Source organism: Rutidosis leptorrhynchoides, chromosome 6 (assembly GCF_046630445.1).
Source record: "Rutidosis leptorrhynchoides isolate AG116_Rl617_1_P2 chromosome 6, CSIRO_AGI_Rlap_v1, whole genome shotgun sequence".
NCBI classification, from domain to species: domain Eukaryota; kingdom Viridiplantae; phylum Streptophyta; class Magnoliopsida; order Asterales; family Asteraceae; genus Rutidosis; species Rutidosis leptorrhynchoides.
The window spans coordinates 26,779,412-26,794,844 of NC_092338.1; the positions used below are offsets into that span (position 1 = coordinate 26,779,412).

Consider the following 15,433-nt stretch of genomic DNA (forward strand, 5'->3'; position numbering starts at 1 on the left):
GGGTAATGTTCGAGGGTATATTTGTGAATCAAATCTAGTGTTTATCATCTCTGTTGCGTCTACGTACTTTCCTACAATATTGAATCTCAATATTGATACGTTGAGATCTACGGTTATTTGGTAATCCGAGTTTCGATCACATTTTGGTGAACGACTTTATATGCTGCTAAGGTGAGTTTCATTTGCTCCCTTTTTACTCATTACATTTTTGGGCTGAGAATACATGCAAATACTTTATTAACTGTTTTACAATATTTATATGCGTGAGTTTCATTGATCCCTTTTTAATTGTTTTTGCAATACATTTTTGGGCTGAGAATACATGCACTTTATTTTAAACGCAATGGATACAAGTACATACTAAATTCTACACTGAGTTTGAACCGAAAATTCCTTAGCTTTGGTAACTAGTAACTGCCAGTTATAAGAACTGGTGGGCGCGAGTAGTAGTATATGGATCCATAGGGCTTGATATCCCCGTCCGAGCTAGAGCACTAGCCTTTTAACGGACGTATGCTATTTGAGAAGCGTACACGTTGGTTTGCGTGTATTTATTAAGATGATTATACAAAGGGTACAAATTATATATACGTTAAGTTTAGTTACCAGGATGCTCAATTTCGTAGAATATTTTGATAAACGTTTCTGGATGAAGCAACTAAAAACTTGTGATTCACCTTTACATACAGATTATACGAAACAATAAAACTATGAACTCACCAACCTTTGTGTTGACACTTGTTAGCATGTTTATTCTCAGGTTTACTATAAGTCTTCCGCTGTTGCTTATATGTTAGACAAGCTACGTGCATGGAGTCTTACATGACATACTTTTCAAGGAAACGTTGTATTCACCAAATCATCACCATGTATCTTATTTTGACTGCATTGTCAACGGAAGTACTATTGTAAACTATTATTTACGGTGATTGTCTATATGTAGAAATCATCAGATGTCGAAAACCTTTGATTTAAATATTCGTTTATGGTGTGCCTTTTCAAAAAAATGCAATGTTTACAAAACTTATCATATAGAGGTCAAATACCTCGCAATGAAATCAATGAATGACGTATTGTCCATATGAATTTGGAGCGATCGTCACAAATTTCATAATTAATATTAACTATTTGTGGAGCCCTCGCTTCGCGCCGGGGGCTTCGTTTTGAGTGCGAGTTAAAAAAAAATCTTGATCTACTTTGTAAAAAAGAATTTTTTCCGACATCTAACATTGAAGGGTTGTTCCTTTTGTGAAAAGTTGCTTCTTTTAGCGTTCTTTTTTTTTTTTTTTTTTAAAGTTAGTTGATCTATTTTGTAAGAAATAATGCTTTTCGACATCTTTTGATAGCATTAAAAGGTTGTTCATTTTATGAAATTTGCCTCTATTATCGTTGAGGAAAGAAAGAAAGAAAAAAAAAGTTAGTTGATTTGTAAAAAAGAATTTTTTTCCGACATATTTTGATAACATTGAAGGGTTGATTCTTTTACGAAAGTTGCTTCTTTTATCGTTGGAGACAAAAAAAAAATATAAAAAAGGTAAAATGACAAAAATACCCCTGATTACTATTAATGAATAGTGCTAGAATGTTTTGTATATTAAATATCTTGATAATAATTTAATTTAATTTAATATTTAATAATAGCAGAAAAGAAATTAAATTAAATAGGAACAACAAACCAAGCAGCCTCTTGTTCCACTATCTAATAACAGTGTTTCTTTCTTTGAGAAAGTCGCCGGAGAAAATTACGGAAGATGGACAGCGGAGATGGAAAGACGGCGGTGACGGTGCATCCGGCGATCGAAGGCCTAAGTTATCTACTGGGAACATGGAAAGGTGTAGGAGAAGGTGGTTTCCCAACAATATCCGCATTCACTTACGGCGAACAACTCACTTTCACTCATCCCGGTAACAAGGTTTGCTCTTTTTTTTTGTTAAATTTTCATTACTATTCTAACTAATTATAATTTGAGTTAATGTTACTAATATAAAGGGATAATTACTTGAGTTGCCATAATTTACAATCTTATTTAACTCCTGAAATAAAAAGTCAAAAGTATTTCGCATACAATTGTGTGAAGCTTGGGATATGCTCATAAACAAACCATTTCTGTGAATTTTATGCTATTTTGTGCGTTTTTTTCATAATTTCCCTACATGTTACATTCTAGTATTCTTATAGTAGTATATTGTGATTCCGATAGTACTTGCATTAAATAAAGCCTTTTTTTTTTTTTTGAATAGCGATTGGGATCACCCGAGGGGGACTAAACCACCCGTTGCGATCATCTCCCGTTTCGACTATGCCGATGCAGCGATAATAACCTCGCCCCCATCGCTGCCCGGGAGGAAACCTTGAAACCGATCCAAGGGCACGGCCAAGTAAAAACCCCCCTCCCCTTTACCCCCCAAACGATATGGGAAAGGTGCCATGGGTGGATACTTCATGGCAGTGATGAAATTGTGTTTTTAATATGTAGCCAACGCGGGTCGAACTCCTGACCTCCCATAAAGGAGGCAGGCCACCAACCGCTGGACCACATCACAACTTCTAAATAAAGCCTATTTAGTGTAAAAACATTGTAATTATTTGAATCTTGTATTAGTAACTCTTGAAATACTTGTTAAAAAAAAATTGAGTAAACATTTAATTTCATACTATTGTACTAATGAATGATGATTATATATGTGTGAGGGTGTAGCCTGTAATTGCCTATTCTCAGAAGACTTGGAAAATTAGTTCTGGAGAGCCGATGCATTCCGAGAGCGGTTTCTGGAGACCAAAGCCTGATGGAACTATTGAGGTTGTCATTGCTCAAAGCACTGGTCTTGTTGAAGTTCAGGTTATTTATTTCACCTTCTCAAATCGTCATTCAACATTAATTTAATTTTTGTCTTGTTATTTCTCTTGAGATACATTAACTTATAACCCATGTATCCATGAAAATTTATTGGCCTTATAATGAAAGAAAATTACTTTCAAGGATTTACATTTTTCGTGGTAGTTTATAACCTTTTTAGAGTTTAATCGTCAGCAGAAAGGAACATATGATGCAGAAAAGAAAGAAGTGAAGCTTGTAAGTGAGCTTGTTGGAAATGCTTCCAAGGTAATGCAATGAATGTGATCTACAAGTTTTAATAAATATTATGTTAACTTGTTTTGCTAATTCATATGATAACCATTGTTTCCCAAGCTTCTAAGGTTTTGAACGCGTGTTAGAAAGCCTATTTGATGTTTGCGTTTGATATACATGTGCATTTTCCATAGTAGTGAGGACTAGACTTGGGTTTTGGATTGATTTGTGGTGGCAATCTGGACTGACTAGGTGGACAGGTTAACATGTCAAAATGGGTCATTAATAAGAATATTCAGTAAAGGTTGGGGTGGGCCAGCAAACAATATTTTGTGCTTTATTTTTTAAACTTCACAGATAATTAATGATCCAAATGACTAAATATGATCAAGAAATCTACAGTTTGTAACTCATAACCCTTATTTTCTTAAAAAAAGATCTTGGAGGCTGTATGCTCTTTGAATAATACATTTTAGGTGACATTTTCATTTCAAAATATTTTGATTTTAGTTCTACTAATTTTATCCTTTAGAGGCAAATTAGACTCTAAATTGATTCATTTATTTGAAATTTAGAACTCATCATGTGATTTTGATAGTCCTGTTGTGTTTCTTTAACAGGTTAAAGAGATCACCCGAGTTTTCACTCTGATTGATGACGAGCTATCTTATGTGGTAGAGATGGCAACCAATCTCACCAGTCGTCAGCCTCATCTGAAAGCATCGCTCAAGAAGCTCTAATGTTCTTTTGATCAGGTCTTTGCACAAATCTATACATACAAGATATTTACTAGTTACACCTTTTCAGAACTACTGAATTTATAAGCATTGTTATACTTTTTTCTGATTTTATCGTCTCATAACAAAAAGAACCTCCATCTTGCAATTTTTGAACTTTGCTTACCAAATTTGACAGTTATACAATATCTGAATAAAAAGGAATTTTATTGTTGTACTTCAGTTGACAACTTATTTTTCAGTATCAAAGCATGACTAAATATTAGATACCTCCAGGTTCAAAATCACCCCATGTCGAAGAATTCATACGCTATAGTACAATTCACTTGCACTCCCTTTCACTGCAGCTTCCAGCATCACCGAAGATTATGCAATAGGTGCATTAGCACCAAGTTCAAGAAATACTTGCAACAATCAACACTTCGTATTTTATAATGTAAGTATTAAAAAACTGCAACAAATTTTAAAGGTTTTCATGTACCTATTGACGGTCTGAGCTGCAGCAGCCATCAATATTTTCCAACAGCTTTACTGTAATGTTATTTTTCTTACTTCTAGTCTGTCTAGTAAAGAATTTCCAATATTAAGAGCATCTCTCATTACCAGATTCAAGACAGAACAGTAATGTATTTAGAAGTTATTCGATGAATGATTCAACTTCTATGCAATAATATTCATATCATAAGAAAATGGCAATGATTAAGCCTTGTATGCATACATATCATATGTGCAAGTGTACAAGACTAGAAAGATTATGAACCGCGTTTGGTTTAAAAAAAGATATGTTTTTTTTTTTTTCTGTTGGAAAACAAGTTTTTGTCTGAAAATAGATAAACTGCATTCTTAACCATGCTGAGTTTATCAAAATTCAAATAACATTTATTTATTCATTTCAAGAAAATAGTAGTATAAAGTAAATTTATGTGATTATTTACAATATTTTACATGAAGGGGTAAATCATCAAGCATCATTTCCACAATAATTATAGTCTTTAGTTGGCATCTTTATTATAACTCTAATATAATACCTGGATATAAAATAAAACTAGAAATTAAAATTATTTTGGGACAGAAAAATGTTTTTGAATGGATCTATGAATGTGGTAAAAATATTGCATTCCATTGTACTTAATTTAAAACGTTCATAGCCAGATATTAAGGTTTTCTATTTTGTGAATGGCAGCATCTGATACACAATACTTTGGGTAGGATCTACATCTCTATCTTCTTATTCTGACATGATCATGAAGAGTCCACTTATTCAGATATGATTATGAAAACTTTAAGTTCAAATCCACCTAAGGAAAAACAACAGACAAACTTTACAATCTACAAACGCTTGAAACGACCCACTTCGAATGCCTCTCCTGTCGCCATCTCATCACGGGTTCTCTTCAGCATGTTATTATCACGCCATCCAAAAAACCACATGATGTTGAAAACAGAATCATCCCATGTTTCCCATGCAAACATATTTGATCTGCAGAATATTAATAACCAATAATCACATTCTAGTTCGGGGGACATTTAACCAGAAAATGCGAAAATGTTCAGAATTTACTTCAAGATACTCGTCCAATCCATATTTGGAACCTTCCCGTCCTAAACCAGACTGCTTAAAACCTCCAAACGGAGCTACCTGTATGTGATCCAAACAAGCAAGTCAACCATTAAATATAGCAATCTTCTTTTTCTAACCATTTCTGCACAAACGCATCAAATGTGACGATTTTGAGGCCATTTATACGATCACAAGCCAATCCGGTTTATTCTATGCCTCTAATGGGTCAAATGAGTATAATTCAAGCAGTTGGATAAACTGGAAATAGGTTGGGTCAACCAAAGCACATTCACAGTACATAAAACCTCCTCAATTGCTTTATTTAAAATCCAGAACTTTCGTAGTAACTTAATAGTTTTAAGTACATTTAAAACACTTCCCAAATATTCAAGAAAATCTTGTGTTTGTGGGTCGGCCCAATTTGACCAGTTACCCAACCAACCCAGTTAGCCACCTGTACAAAGATGGATATGTACCTCTGTAGAAACCAATCCTTCATTGACTCCAACAATACCGTATTCAAGAGCTTCAGATACACGCCACGAACGCTTGATACTGTTTGTGAATATGTAAGCCGCTAATCCTGATAACAGAAAATAGTATTTAGATGTACAAGTCAAGAGATACGATCGCATATCAGGAGTCAATATATATAGATCATATACAAAAACCTGCGTTAGTGTCATTAGCAATCTGTATAGCTTCTTCTTCTGTTTTAAACCGTATTACAGGTGCAACCGGCCCAAATACTTCCTGCCTGTAGAGATAAAGATTCAGAGTATTAAAAAAATGTTTAAGATTCAGAACATAAAACAGTCGTCACAACAACATTAAAATTCTAAAAAATACAATAAATGTACAAGATTACCTTGCTATAAGCATCTCGTTTTTTATATCACCTATAACTGTAGGCTCATAAAAAGTAAAGCCAAGGCTATGCCTCTTACCACCGAGAAGAACTTTAGCTCCCTGTATCAAACATTATCGAAGACAAACAAGTGTTCGACCATCACATAGAGAGTTGGTAAAAGTGCATATAAGCTAGTAAGAGTACAATTAAGGCAAATGTGCTAATGTCACGAATTAAGGATAATGTTTGGATTTTTAAAAATTCCAGAGAAACAAACCTTTGAGACAGCATCTTGTACAAATGAATCAACCTGCAAGAGAACATTTAAAGACGTCATGTGATATAGGAAACATACGAGTAAGACAAGAATACTTGAATAAAATATTAATTTATTAATAAATAAATAAACGAAATAATTATACAACCTTCTGTACAGCCGCCTCATTGATAAGTGGTCCCTGCAAAGAATATTAAACACTAGTTATTATTCTTAAATACTTTCTCACTAATCAGACAAAGAGAAGAATGCTCAAAATATGGCTAACGCAAAATGATCAGTGCACCTTGAGGATATTTTGGTAATTTCACATTTATTTATTAACTTTTGAATCTGATAACTAAGACGAAACGGAATGCATGGATAGTGATCTAAAGTTAAGAATATATATTAATAAATAAACTGTGTAAAATGATTACTTGGACCACTCCATCACTAAAACCATCTCCAACTTTAAGGTTCTGAACAGCATTTGTTAACGCTTGGGTAAATTTCTCATAGATTCCTACAGGGATGGTAGTTGTCTTGTCATGCAACATTATGAAAATAATGAAGGAATATATATAAACAAACATAAGCATTCAAAAGACCAAATTCCTATGAAAATTATTTAAAAAATACCTTCTTGTACAAGTATTCTATTTGCGCAAACACATGTTTGTCCAGTGTTACGGAACTTTGTTGCCAGCTGAAATAAGTAGAGCATATAAGCAATTAGTTGGCAACATCAACAATACACTAGAGATCACAGTTCTTTACAAGGAGAGTAATAAAAGATGGACAGGTGGTAATGGAAATGATTAATGATTAGTTTTGGGATGTTATATAGGTTATAGTAGCTTTAGTGTCCAAGACTCATACGATAAAGACATGTTAAGTTGTGCAATGCAAAAATATAACAAATGTGGTGGTCATTTGTTTAACATCATATTTTTGTAACATTTGATTTAATATGATCCTACATTAATAATGTAAAAGTTACTGAATTTATGCGAGATTTATAATATGCAACATCTGTTTATAATTCTCCCTATACGAAGTGAACAACTTACGGTCCCTTTCAATGCCACTTCCAGGTCAGCATCATCGAAGACTACACAAGGTGCATTGCCACCAAGTTCAAGAGAGACCTACAATACAACAATTAAAGAAACTGTAAAATAGTGGAATGCAACATAGTTTCAAGGTATGGAAGACATGTTTCTAGTACAATTACCTTTTTGACAGTCTCGGCTGCACCAACCATCAATTTCTTTCCAACAGCTGTAGAACCAGTAAATGTTATCTTCCTTACCTAAATAGATATAACATAACTATTAACACCCTACATTATAATCTTGAACGTCTGTGAAAAAAGATTAATAGTTGTATAATATAGGTTCAAATACCTGTGGGCTCTCAAGTAACGACGTTCCAATCTTAGTAGCATCTCCCATTACCACATTCAAGACACCCTGTGATTTTTGGAGAACATAAAGATAATTAGAAGTTATGCCACTAATAAGTTTATTTCATTTTGCTTCTAAGATTTTTTATTTGTGAAACTTCATTATCTTTTGGCTTCAAATAAATTTACAAAAGACTGAAGCTTTTTCTTTGTTATCGCAGTTCTGATTCTAACACTGTGTTCTCATTGAAACCCAACCCTATATATGTCTAGTTAACTTTTTCATATACATAAATCTCATTGGTGCAAGTTTAAAAAACATACTGGAGGGATTCCAGATTGGAGGGCAAGCTCGGATGCTGCTAAAGCAGTCAACGGTGTAAGTTCAGAGGGCTTAATGATCACAGTGCAGCCACACGCAAGAGCAGGGCCAACCTGATACAACATTAATACATAAAATTTCATCTCGATTTAAACACATCAGCTGTGAAAACTAAAAGTGGCAAACATATCTGGGTTGCTTAACGGGTCGTACATGGTAACTGTGTCTGGTTTGAACAGATCCAGTCATGTCAGGTTGCCTTGACCCGTAACACATTTTGTCCAAATGTTCCAATTGTTTTAATAACTCATTGTTAAATATGATTACATAATTAATAACTTCTATGATCGTCTGATTTTTTCAATAGGTTGACTTAGGAGGTTTTATGCATTACAAATTCACTTTGGTTGACTTTTGACTAGTGTCACCCACTTGACACCCTCCCCTTTATAATATTTTTTTTATTAGTTTACCCCATTTAACCCTTTAGAGATAATCATAGCATTACATTGTATTAAATATAAATGCCCCACCTTTCTAGTAATCATAGCTAAAGGAAAATTCCATGGAGTGATTGCAGCAACAACACCAACAGGCTGCAAAAGAAATGAAATCATTACAAATCTGAAAGTTAACAATTGGAATAAAATGCATACGTTTACCATAAGATTTTGTATAACTAAACCACCTGCTTTAGAACAAACAGGCGGCGATCTGACAGCGTTGATGGTATTATATCACCATAAACACGTTTTCCCTCCTCTGCATAGAATTCAATGAAACTAGCCCCATATGTAACCTGCAAAACATAAGAAACACGACTGTTATCCCGTCCTCAAAACACAAAGACCCTTATTCAAAAGATATGACATTTATACCTCCCCAATGGCTTCTTTTAAAGGTTTTCCTTGCTCCAAAGTTATAAGCTGGCCCAGCTCTTCTTTATGCTCGATCAATAAATTATACCTAAAATGATACGGTACTCCCAATGAGTCAATGATTAAGACTAATAAATCATCATATATCATAGATAAACATGAATAACTTCAGTATCAACATTTCATACCAATTACGAAGGCGATTACTTCTGTCAGTAGTAGTAAGCTTGCTCCAATCTACACAGACAATTGATCATATCGCTCACACACTTAACAGGAACACAAATAAAGCAACAGGTATCTACCATCAAGAATAAGTCAGCATAATCTCTACCATATTATAAAGCATTAAGGACTCCTTTACTTAAAAAAACTAAGCTGCACTCGATTTGCAATAAATATATTCATCCCCATCTAAATTTAATTTTGACCTGTTTAAATATAAATTTTATATTATAGATTATAGATAGATTATAAATTTATCTCATTAGTCAACGTGAATCATACGAGAGAAGGCATCATAGGCTGAAGAAATTGCATCTTTTGTTTCCTTCTCCCCCATGCATGCAACAGAGGCTACAACATCACCATTAGCAGGGTTGTTAACCTGACAACAACAACAACAAACTTAGTCTAACACCAAAGTATTTTCACCCCTTAAAGCATACATTACAATCAACTTTTAGAATTTCCCCCACATTTGCAAATTTTCTTCAAAATAATCTTTGTTGACCAAATCAAATCACTTATATTTCATGTTATCAAGTTACATAACACTCAACGTTAGGTTCTTTCAAATCTTTCCCTCTCTCTTTCCACTATATAAACTTTGAAAAACACATAGTTAAATTCAGATTAAATCAAGCGGTCGCTGAAACCACAAAAAAATACAGTAGCTTTTTGGATATTAATATTAGTGCGTTTCAAATGAGGAAAATGTCTAAAAACAGTATAACTACTGTTACTTTGAGTACGATTAGAACTCAACTAATAACAGTTACTACACATTCACCATAATCAACAGAAAAGCATAAAAATAATTGCATTATATTCGATTCCTAATTTCTATACTAATAAACTCTAAAACACCTAGTTTGAAAAGTCAACTCAATCTAAGCAATCAGTGAAGCTATAACAGCTAACAAGATACTAGTAGTATAACATAACATATCCTCCATAAACATCTACTGCTGATAGATACATATACATATACATATACATTTGTGAGCTTAACAAAAATAGAATACCTCAATAGTCCTTCCATCATAAGCATCAGTCCATTTGCCACCAATCAAACCTTTAGTTTGAAATAGTCCTGATCTCTTAAGACGAGCAACAATACTTTCCGTTTCCGTACTCATCTGATTACCAATTTGAACCTCATTTAACCAATCAATTAACATAAAAAATGTATAATCAAAACCCTAACTAATCATTAATCAATAAAATTAAACTAATTCACCTTGCGACTGTAGCAACGTAATGAGTATGAGTGCGAGAATGAAGAGTGCTGATGAAGATGAAAACTGGTGGTGCGATGAATTAAACTACGTGCTAAGGACGTGGTTATCATGATGTACACCTGAGGAAACTTAGCTGCCACGTGGTTGACACGCTCCGCCGCTTTCTGGTGGCGATACAGATGGCGATAGATTTAAGCTCGAGATGACGATGATGATGACGTGTTGATTTGATGCTGTTTCCTGAAATAGTACTCTGCTTACACGATCAAATCAAATGGCAAATTTGCAATCCGTTGTTACGCTGGAATGAGGGATTGAAAATACTTGCTAGTATAAAGTTTCAATTGGTTTTGATACGTGTTAATTTGTTTGTATCAATTTTATTCATCAATCATATTTAACTGTTTTAAGATTTTTAATTTGTTACTAGGGCTACAAATCATATCATGTCAAATAATTTTATTTATTACATATTACATATGTTGATTTATATAAAGGATTCAAGCTACTTAATACTCATATGCTTTTTTTTCGTAGGCTACATACTCAAAAAATACTAATGTAAATCACATACTTTTAAAAAGTGTACTGATATAAACAAAAAACAACCTGTTACTGACTAAATATGTTATCTTTTGTTTACATCGATATACTTTTTAAAAGTATGTGAACTACATTAGTAATTTTTTTTTTTTATATATAGCCTACACTGGAACAAAAAAAATATACTTTTTTTAAGCTCAATCTACAAAATCGATCAAGAATTATTCTCTCAACAAATTGACTTCAGATTAGTGAATCATAGCATCAAACAAAGTTTCGTACACCATCAGAACTGATAATCAACAATAAATTCATAGAGTTTAATCTCGATTTCATCCTTCATCGAAACCGTGTCCGATTTAAACTCCGGATCAATCTGAGAGGTTATAGAGAAATGTAAAAATACATATGTGATCGAAATCTCTTCGTGAAACTACCTGTAAATTTACAGATCTTAAATCGAAATGAATCCGAATTTCGAAGTCAAAGTTTTGAAAGAAAAAAAAAACTACCTTATTTATCAGGTCAACAAGTTAAGTTGGTTTACATTAACACATTTTTTCAAAGTTTATGGGCTACACTGGTATTTTTCTGGGTATATAGCCTACATCGGAACAAAAATATATATATATATATAACTACTTATTAGCCTTAACCCTTATATAAATGTGGTTAAAATCTATTACTACCTAAAAAGTGACACCCTGTGTCATAATTAAGCCCTAATAAATTCTATTTTATTATTCTTTGCAATTGTAATATGTTCTTAACTACATTAAATTTAATATTTGTTAAATGTAGATTTAATAACTATTTGTGACTTCTCATTTTCATCATATTAAATATATTAAAAATCATAGCAAATTAGTCTTGCAATAATGATAATACGTTTTCAATGATTAGATGTTATGTGTTGATGACTTATGATTAACCATATTAAAAGTCAATAATAAATTTTATATATCTCATGTTAACTACATCATATTTAGTCGTTTGTGACTTCTTATTTGCCATAATATTAAATAACATTAAAGATCAGAAGAAGCTATTTTCCCAATACGTTATAAGCCATATATAAATATGTTTGACGATATGTGAACAACACATTCAAATAGGGCAAAGATTAATTAATTGGATTGCTCATATGCTCATGCATCAAGCATTCAGCCATCAAGCATGATGTACATGAGTATGATTTTTGTTGTTGTAAATCAACTTTCGGTGACGATGCAATTGGTTTCTTTCGTTCAATATTTATAATTGCTTTTAGTTATTGTAGATGTGTTGGATATAATATAATTTATATACTAAAAGTATATTACTATTTCTTTTGAAAATCATATATCTAATTTTGTTGCAAACTATTTAATAGGTGGGATGATATTAAAATGGTCATGAACAAGTGAAGTGCAAGATTTAAGGATGAATGAAGGTACAAATTATTTGGTTTCACAATTCTATGTATGAGCTTTCGGTTTCCTATCCTTTCAATAGATTCTATTTATATGATAATTAATTGGTTAAGAGTTTTTTTTTTATGACGTTCTTTTACTGTATATTAAAGCTCAAAAAAAAAAAAAAAAAAAACGTTTGTCAACATTTCACATCTCTCATATTTCACATTAGTGAAATTGGGTATTTGTTGTTTAAAATATTAAGAAAATAAATTTGCATATCCTAAAACAATGACACAATATGGTTGTGATTCTACTGCAATCTAATCACATTAGTCAATAACACTCAATTGTTTTGGACGAAGGGTACGAGCACTGAGATTAGCTTTAGAAGAAATTCTCATGGAAACATTTCGAACGTGATTGAAGATCTTACCAAACATGATTATGCAACATGACGATTTCCATTTCTACTAATTGAAAAGCATGTGTATAAAAATGTTATATTAATTATATGATGTATTATTCTTCTTATTCTTATATATATATATATATATATATATATATATATATATATATATATATATATATATATATATATATATATATGAAACAATATTATTATGACTATAGTTCATAATTATAATTATGAATATGATTATGATTAATTATAATAATAATTATTTTTATTATTATTACATTTTAGTTCTAATTTATATAAGTATGATTATTATAGGTGTAATGTTTTTTATTCATGTAAATATATAGATCATGTTTATTTAATTAATTTCCATAAATAATTATATATATATATATATATATATATATATATATATATATATATATATATATATATATATATATATATATATATACACACACACACACACATATGCATTGATATCTATCAATGTAAATATAAAAATGAATAGTTTGAAACTACTGTTATTATCTATGTCATACCTTAATTTTAAATTTATGACAACATTATGATAAGGAAAATGAAAACATTGAAAGTAATCATATAATTTATGAGATATAAATTACACTTATTACGAATGAATGTTTATAACTAAATTTAATTAAGGAAAATAAAAAAATTAACAGTTATTGAAAATTTTATAACATTTATTAATAGTTAATTTCATATCAATTGTTATTTAATGTTATGAACCTCCAATTTGGTTCATGCTTATATTTAGAAGTTTTTTTATGTATTCCAAGTAATTACTTATTGTCACATATGAAGTTATAAAGAGAGACCTTTAAAAATTCAATGGTAAATTGTAAAGATAATATATGTTTTAATATTATGAATCGTATTACAATATGTAAGTTTTATAATGTATTTTGACATCATATGTTAACTCATTTGACCACATTTAGTAAGCTTTTATTTATATATAGTTTCATCATACGTTAGTACATATGACCCGAATGTGCAGATTTTCGTAGTGGCAAACAAAACATATGCACAAAAATCCTACTTGACCACTTGCATGATGGGACCAACATCAACTTTCACTTCAAGGTTACTTCCAAGTGTTATACACAAACCGTAAACATATTCGTGCAACGCACGGGCATTGCAACTAGTTATTATAAAAAAGACAAATTCTAATTAATGTAAAGAAAAATTAATATAATACTCTCCTCTCAAACAAATGGGAACTGATATTCTAATATGATTTTTACTTGTTCTACATAAAATTTCTAAAATGACCTTAATTATAAGTTTACCCAAACATTATACTCGTAAAACTCGTTGTTATAATATATATATTCAGAGATAATTTAGAAAAAGTATAAAATAATGGTGGAAGAAGTAAAATACATGTTGAAAATATGATCTTCTCAAATTAAATAAGTATCTATATTTTTATTCTACTTAAACTCAAAATAAGTGTCCATTTTCAGAAAAAATAGACGATCAAAATTGCTTTCCCCTTTCCTTTTCCCTTACCCTAGGTAGGCGACTAGGGGGCGCCACTTATGTGTTTTTTCTTGAGCCTTTGAAGTCGTCTTCAATTTTTTTTTTGAACGGCAAGCTTGCATTAGTGTATCATTTATTTCAACGACACTCATCATTTGCACACACACACGCGTTCGGGAGGAAACCCGAATCGCATTACAGGAACCCGATCCTTTAACCATCCCGAGGGGCAGGCGGACCGGGTTTGAATCCTGAATGGATCCGGGAGAAAACCCCCCTGAGGTCAATCTGGATATCCATATTTCAGGCAGATTAATTAATAGGATGAGCAGAGCGAGGCTCGAACCCATGACCTAACCCTCAGCCCCAACACTCAAGGTGAAGAGGATGCCGTTGAAGCAATGCTTCATTGGCTGAAGTCGTCTTCATTTGAAAGACATAGATGGGGGAGTCATTTCTTTCGTTATGCTTTTTTTTTCTTTATTGTTATTTTTTTTTTCTTCTCAAATCTAGTCTAAAATAAAGGACAAAAGTGACATTTGATTAGGGATGACATCGGGTCGGGTTTAGGTAATCTAAGACCCGAATCCGATTAAAAAAAATTCGGCCCAAACCCGGACCCGTCAGGTCCCAATTTATTACTAACTAGCGGGTAAACGGGTTTCCACACGGGTATTCGGGTCTCCGCTTACTTACGAACTATCTGGGTAAACTGGTGTTTTCACGGGTATACGAGTCTTAATCGGGTATACGATTCGGGTAATCCGGATCGAGTAAGCGGGTATACGGGCCGGGTATATGGACTCGGATATCTTTTCGGGTATACGGGCTGGGTAATCGGATTTGTGTTTAAAATCATTCCCGGACCCGAACCTGCAAAAAAAATTAAAAAATCATCCCCATACCCGGCCCGAACCTGGTCCAAAAATATCGAGTTTCGAGTTTCCTCGTATAGATTTTTTTGCCATCCCTACATTTGACCATTAAAAAGTACGAGTATATCTTTATATTTACCTA

The 15,433-nt window shown here is 32.3% G+C and overlaps 2 protein-coding genes across 4 annotated transcripts; one reads left to right on the top strand and one right to left on the bottom strand.

Moving 5' to 3' along the window:
• Positions 1–1,674: 1,674 nt before the first annotated feature.
• Positions 1,675–4,469, top strand: LOC139852892 (peroxynitrite isomerase Rv2717c). Of its 3 annotated transcripts, none has more exons than XM_071842234.1 (5): positions 1,675–1,913; positions 2,700–2,840; positions 3,033–3,104; positions 3,692–3,826; positions 4,156–4,469. In XM_071842234.1, the coding sequence occupies exons 1-4, from the start codon at positions 1,752–1,754 to the stop codon at positions 3,809–3,811; spliced, it is 495 nt and encodes a 164-aa protein (XP_071698335.1). In that variant the 5' UTR covers positions 1,675–1,751; the 3' UTR covers positions 3,812–3,826; positions 4,156–4,469. The 3 variants fall into 3 exon arrangements, with proteins under 3 accessions (XP_071698335.1, XP_071698337.1, XP_071698336.1); XM_071842236.1 differs by having other exon boundaries at positions 3,036–3,104; positions 4,156–4,461; XM_071842235.1 differs by lacking the exon at positions 4,156–4,469 and having other exon boundaries at positions 3,692–4,025.
• A 484-nt stretch (positions 4,470–4,953) lies between these two features.
• On the bottom strand, positions 4,954–10,897 carry LOC139851572 (succinate-semialdehyde dehydrogenase, mitochondrial-like). The gene is made up of 20 exons (XM_071840655.1): positions 10,546–10,897; positions 10,331–10,444; positions 9,591–9,690; positions 9,272–9,320; positions 9,084–9,171; positions 8,894–9,004; positions 8,739–8,801; positions 8,208–8,318; positions 7,885–7,950; positions 7,713–7,790; positions 7,549–7,626; positions 7,118–7,184; positions 6,916–7,001; positions 6,645–6,677; positions 6,497–6,529; positions 6,238–6,338; positions 6,041–6,126; positions 5,846–5,952; positions 5,370–5,447; positions 4,954–5,288 (listed from the first exon to the last, which is right to left on the bottom strand). The coding sequence occupies exons 1-20, from the start codon at positions 10,654–10,656 to the stop codon at positions 5,256–5,258; spliced, it is 1,593 nt and encodes a 530-aa protein (XP_071696756.1). The 5' UTR covers positions 10,657–10,897; the 3' UTR covers positions 4,954–5,255.
• Between the last annotated feature and the right edge of the window lie 4,536 nt (positions 10,898–15,433).